General features: G+C 41.2%; 1 protein-coding gene across 3 annotated transcripts in view; it reads right to left on the reverse strand.

Annotated features, from left to right (window-relative positions):
- TDRD1 (tudor domain containing 1) overlaps positions 1-3,809 on the reverse strand; it is a 41,536-nt gene extending 37,727 nt beyond the window's left edge. Inside the window, exons 1-2 of one of the 3 annotated variants that reach the window (XM_042456782.1) lie at positions 3,650-3,809; positions 2,014-2,176 (exon numbers count right to left, since the gene is read on the reverse strand). In XM_042456782.1, the coding sequence (XP_042312716.1) occupies positions 2,014-2,176; positions 3,650-3,706 (220 nt within the window). In that variant the 5' untranslated portion in view covers positions 3,707-3,809. Of the gene's footprint in view, positions 1-2,013; positions 2,177-2,510; positions 2,535-3,649 lie in introns of those variants that run through there. The other 2 variants (XM_042456780.1, XM_042456781.1) reach the window with 2 other exon arrangements.
- Positions 3,810-6,334: the final 2,525 nt, after the last annotated feature.

The following is a 6,334-nucleotide window of genomic DNA, read 5'->3' on the forward strand; positions in this document are numbered from 1 at the left end:
AGAATGTGTATATATAAAATTATATATTATATATAATTTATGTATTATACAATATATATATTATATATACGTATGTGTATATATATGTATATTATATAACGTATAATATTATATAATATATAATAATATAATATGTTATAATTTGTGGATATCACTTAAAGAGAGCCAGCGTGGTGTAAAATAAAAAATAAATAAAACTTTTCTGTAACAAAACAATCAAAGGGGCTAACAGTTAAAACATCCAACATACAATGCTTAGTATATTACAACATCCCCCCTTAAGAAAGAATTAAACATCTTAGAATTACAATTAATTTAAAATAGGCTGTTAATAACAGCATAAACAGTTAATGGATCCATAAACAATGGGCAGAGTGGTAGCTTAATACATGATAATAATAATAATAATAATAATAGGTTTTATTTATATACCGCCCAATCACTGGGAATCCGAGCGGTTTACAATAGAGGGGATAACAGACAGTTCCCTGCCCACAGGCTTACAATCTAAAAGACACAACACAAAAGGAGAAGGGAATAGTGAGGGGGGGAGGGAATCAGGTCCAGCATTCTTCTCTCCCTCTGAGGCCTGGACCAAGGCAGATGGACCGGAGGGAGGGCTCTTCTTCTTCAGGCTAGTCCCTGCTGGTACTGGGCCAGCCTTCTCTCTCCCTCAGATTATGATGTGAGGGAGTACTGTAATCCATTCTGTGGCCGAGTGCTTTTATTCAGGAAAGGCCTGCCGGAAGAGATCCATCTTGACCGCTTTTTTGAAGCTGTCCAAGCTGTCGATCTGACCGATCCGGTCCAGCAGGCCATTCCACAATCTGGGAGCAGATGCGGAAAAGGTCCTCTGGGAGGTTGCAGTTAGTCTGGTCTTTAAAGGCTGCAATAAATTCCTCCCAGAGGACCTGAGTGTGCAGGGCGGATATAGTAGTGGTTTGAGGGATGTGCTACTAGGACACTGGGAGAGCAGGATTTGAATTCTGGGTCAGTCTTGGAAACTTGTTGGGTGACGGAGAGTCACACTCTCTCAGCCTCAGAAGGAGGTGAAGGCAAACCCACTCTGAATGAATGTTGACATGAGAATAAAAAGTGGTCTGAGCATTGGACTAATAGGACACTGGGAGGCCAGGGTTTGAATTCTGGGCCTGCCTTGGAAACTCATTGGGTGACTTATGGCGACCCTATCACAGCATTTTCTTTGCAAAATTTGATCAGGTTTTTCCCCCCATTGCCTTTCCCTGAAGCTGAGAGAGTGTGACTTGCCTACCTAAGGTCAGCCAGTAGGAGACATTTAATTATGAAGCTTGCGTTAGGGTTGTCATAAGTCAGAAACAACTTGAAGGCACACAAGAACACCGAAAATGGATATAAATGCCAATTTTGAAAGGGGCGTACGCTACACAAGCTGTTATGTTACAGAAATATTGCTGCTGTTGTGTGCCTTCAAGTCATTTTCAGCTTATGGCGACCCTAAGACGAACCTATCTTGAAGTTTTCTTGGCAGGTTCCTTCAGAGGGGGTTTGCCATGGCTGTCCTCTGAGGCTAAGAAAGTGTGACTCAGTCAAGATTGTAAGCCTGAGAGCAGGAAAAGGTCTAATATAAAAAAATGTAAGCCTCTCTGATAGCCTTTTGGCTGAAGAACAGGGCATTAATATTATAAATAAATAAATAATAAGGTCACCCAGTGACCAACTGAGGAATCCAACCCTGATCTCCAGAGTCGTAGTCCAACACAAACCATTATGCTACACCTGCTCTATATAGAAATAAGTATATGTTGCAATAAAAATATTTTTTAAAATAAAAATATGCTTTGCATAGCTCTTTTGAAGGCCAAGTTCCTTGCTTACCCAAACTGCACATCCTCAATGGTGCAAACACATTTGCTCTTTTTTCACATTTGCTGTACTCACAGGCTGACTTTTTCTGCCGCACACACGGTACTACTACACCTTTTAACCCCGTCTTTATCTTTAAAGGATAAACACACAGATGTTAAAACCTACCTTTGTTGCTTCCTTGTGCGTTTTCATCTTTATTTTGAGGCTTGGAAGAAATCTGGAAATAGTTTGCTAGTGTTCCGGGAGCCAAACCTTGTTCCAATCCCACTTCCCTGGATGAAACTGGAGATTTCCCTGGAGACCACTCTTTTCTGGGTGAATTATTTTCCTGAAATAATAATTTAACTTTAGTTTATAAGCTTACAAAAAGAGGAGAAGAAAAAAAAATCCTATTACAAGACTTACACACTTTCGTAACACAATTTGGGACAAATTCTAAGTAAAAATTTAGCTCGTGGCTGAGCTGGGATTTAGGCTGCATCTGCACTGCAGAAATAATCCAGTTTGAGACTTCTTTAACATGCCATTAGGTCAATACTATGGAATTGTAGTTTTGTGAGACATTTAGCCTTCTTTTATAATTATTATTATGTTTATATACCGCCTTCATCCCAGTACAGGGACTTCTTTGTCAAGAGAGGTCTGTTGCTATAATATATTACCATTCCCAGAATTCCATAGCACTGATCCAGGGACTCAAACTGGATTATTTCTGCAGTGCGGATGCAGCCTTAGCATCGTCTTGAATATATATAATATATTTATATATTCAAGGGAGCCCTTGTGGCATAATAGTTAAGTGCTGGTATTGCAGCCACAAAGTTGTGGGTTCGATTTCAAGCAGGCCTCTAGGGTCAACTCAGCCTTCCATGTTTTTGTTAGGGGCAACTGGCTTACACATTATAAACCAGTTAGTGCTAGTTCACTATGAAGCAGCCTAGGAATGCTCATTGCTATTATGTTTGTAGGCAGAAAGTTAAAAATACCTGGGAAGCACCCAGGTTGCCCCAAAGTCCAGGTAGTGGAAAAGTATGGCGGGGTACAGACCGCCGCTTTGCAGCGGTCTGGCGCCGCCGCCAGAAGGTCCGCGGGGGAGCCGGAGCCTTCAAACGGCCCGACTCCCGCGCGGACCGAAAAAAGAAGCTCCAAAATGGAGCTTCTTTTTGCGTCGCGTTTGCGACGTAGCGAGGCGCCAGGGGCGCGCTCGCTACGTCAGCAGCGGCGCGACGCGTCTGGACGCTGTGCGTCCAATACGCAAAGATGGCGGCGCCCATGTAGAAAGGGCGCCGCCATCTTGTACGTATTGACTACGTATTAGGGTTAGGGGGGTGCGGAAGCACCGCCCCTTCCTAACCCTAATACGTATTCAATACGTATTTTTTGGCGGTTTGTAACCCGCCTATGATTCATAGGTTGAAGTAAAATATCCAGAACCAGTGTTCAGAAAAGTTACCTTCAGGGAAGAGCAAGTAGTTGAGGGTAAGATATGTTAAGTTAGGAGATGAGGAAATATGAAGCGGGGGAGAGTGAGAAGAGAATAGAAGGAACTGGAAAGAATGATCCAAGAAAAGAGGAGAAAGAAGGAAGGGAGGAAGAAAGGAAGGAGGGAGGGAGGAAAAAGAGGATGAAGATTAAGAAGGGAAGAAGGAGAAGAGAAGAAAAAAATGGGACAGGAAAGTGTAGACATAAGAAGTGAAGAGTTTAAATGATTGTGTATGTATTATTTTATAATGTAATTTGTTTTTTTATTGTTTTTCATTTAAATAAAATCTTTTTTAAAAATATAAAAAATAAAAGTTACCTTCAGCTGTGTCTGCACTGTAGACATAACCCAGTTCAACACCGCTTGAACTGCCATGGTACGTTGCTATGGAGTCTTGGGGATTGGTAGTTTGTTGTGGCACCAGAGCTCTTGACACTGGGCTAAATGACTCAACTACATTTCCCAGTGCTATACAGCGACTTGCTGAAATTAGAAAAGGGAGAATACAAAATTAAAACAACGGAGGAACAAATGGACAAAGATTTAAAATGTAATTGGTTCTTATATATGCAAATTGTGGAAAGGTACAAATTAGACTCTAAAATATCTCAAATTGAAAAAGAAGAAACAGTGTTGGGAAAATTTATAATTAGTGATCTAAAATATTATTGGACCTGGAAATGGAAAGTGAGACAATAAAGCAGTTTATGATCACATGGGCTCAAGATATAGGGAGACCAATATTATTAGATGATTGGGGGGAGGGAATGGAATAAGAGACTTAAATACATCCTCTGTACAGATATTAAGGAAAACTATTATAAAATACAATATATGTGGTACTTTACTCCAGAAAAACTATGTAAAATATACAAGAACGGGGGGGAAAAACAATGTTGGAACTGTATGGGAAACATTGGGACCTTTGTGCACATGTGCGAATGTAAGAGAGCAAAAAACATCTGGGAAATCGAAAACATACTCATTTGGAAATAAGTTTCATCATATGAAAGGAACTTTACTCCTTAGTAAACATGGCTCTCAGAAGGATCATAATGAAAAGGCTAGGGGAAAAAATGAATAAGAAGGAATGAAATAATGTCTATGTGATTGTGTGCCTGTTTGGAGAAACATAGCAAACCACTGGATGTGATGCATCCCCTGTATTTAGCCTTTTCAAATCTTACCATAATACACTGTGGTTCAGTGGTTTGTGCAACAAGCATGTATCTACAGTGGAAATAATGCGATTTGACACAACTGCCATGGGGCCATCCTACAGAGGCCTTGGATTTGTAGTTTTGTGGGGCTCCAGCTCTCTGGCAGAGACGGCGAAAGTGTGTTTTGTGTGCTTTCAAGTTGTTTCCAACTTATGGTGACCCTAAGGCAAACCTATCATGGCGTTTTCTTGGTGAAATTTGTTCAGAGGGGGTTTGCCATTGCCTTTCTCTGAGGCTGAGAGAGTGTGACCTGACAATGTGGGTTTCCATGGCAGAACGGGGAATCAAACCCTAGTCTCCAGAGTCAAAGCCCACCCTCAAACCAATATGCCATGCTGTCTTGCAAAACTACAAATCCCTGGACTCCGTAGGATGGAGGTACAGCGTGGTGGTGTTAAACTGATTTACTTGTGGATGCACGGGAAAGCAATAGCACTACTGTTCTTTTAAAAACTCGCCCAAGGTGACCAGGCCCATCCTCCTTATTTAGGGCATGCCCTCCATTTCCACCTTCCGTCCAGGAAGAATGTCAAAACATCCTCCATTTTGAGCACGACTGAGGGACTCCAAACCACACTGCAGAAATAACCCACCTTGAGACTGCTTTAACTGCCCTGGCTCAGTGCTAGAGAATCCTGGGAACTATAGCTTTGTAAGACATTTTAAGCCTTCTCTGTCAGAGATAGCTCTGGTGCCACAAAAACAAAACAAAACCTCAAAACAAACTAGAGTTGCCAGGACTCCCTAGCACTGAGTTAAAGCGGTCTCAAACTAGATTATTTCTGTCCTGTGTTTTGGACCTAAGCATTAATATACATATATATATTTACACTTGTCCCTCCATATTTGCTAGGGTTAGGGTTAGGGGCACAAGACCTCCGTGAATATGGAAAAACTGCAAATAACAAAAACACCATGTTTCTACTTGAGAGGACACCTCTCTAGGAATCTCTAGGTCCTCCAGTGCAACTCTGTGGTCAACATCCGACAGACCCTGACCATAGAACTGCACTGGAGGAGCTATAAATGCGTAGCAGAGTATTCTCTCTAGGAATCTCTAGGTCCTTCAGTGCAACTTTTGGTTAAAGTTGACCATAGAGTTGCACTGGAGGACCTAGATATTCCTAGAGAGAACATATTAATCAAATCCGTGAATAATCAAAGCTGCAAATGTGGAGGGATGTGTCTGTGTGTGTATATATATATGTGTGTGTGCGTGCGTATACACACACACATATACACACGTATATTTATATATTTAAAAATATTATAATAAATTATTATAATTTATTATAATTTATTATAATAAATTATTTCTATATTTACAGTATATTCCGCCTTGATTCCCTCAAGAAAAGGTGGAATATAAATAACTATTTTTTTTATATATATATATATATATATATATATATATTGTATTATATTTAGAGTACTTGGAACTTTTATTTGTCCATATAATTTGCTGTCCTGACATCTGGCCACTCTGTGACTGAAAAGAGCCCCGCTTTTCTTCTTTGTGAGGCGACATCCGCACGTTAGAAATAACCAGAGGCGCCTCCACAAACTACCATTCCCAGAATGCCATCGCATGGAGCCATGGCAGTTGAAGCGGGATCAAACCGGGTTATTTCTACCGCGTGGATCTAACCAAGTCTTTCTTTCTCTGCCCTGCGTCCAGGGCCAAGCCATGGCTCACTCTCTCCTCCTCCTCCCCCTTGCGGGCCTGCTGTAATGGCGTTTTGCCCCGCCTCAGCTCCTCCTCTCCCAGCTGAAGCTGCTCTGA

This window comes from Sceloporus undulatus, chromosome 3 (genome assembly GCF_019175285.1).
Source record: "Sceloporus undulatus isolate JIND9_A2432 ecotype Alabama chromosome 3, SceUnd_v1.1, whole genome shotgun sequence".
Classification (NCBI taxonomy): domain Eukaryota; kingdom Metazoa; phylum Chordata; class Lepidosauria; order Squamata; family Phrynosomatidae; genus Sceloporus; species Sceloporus undulatus.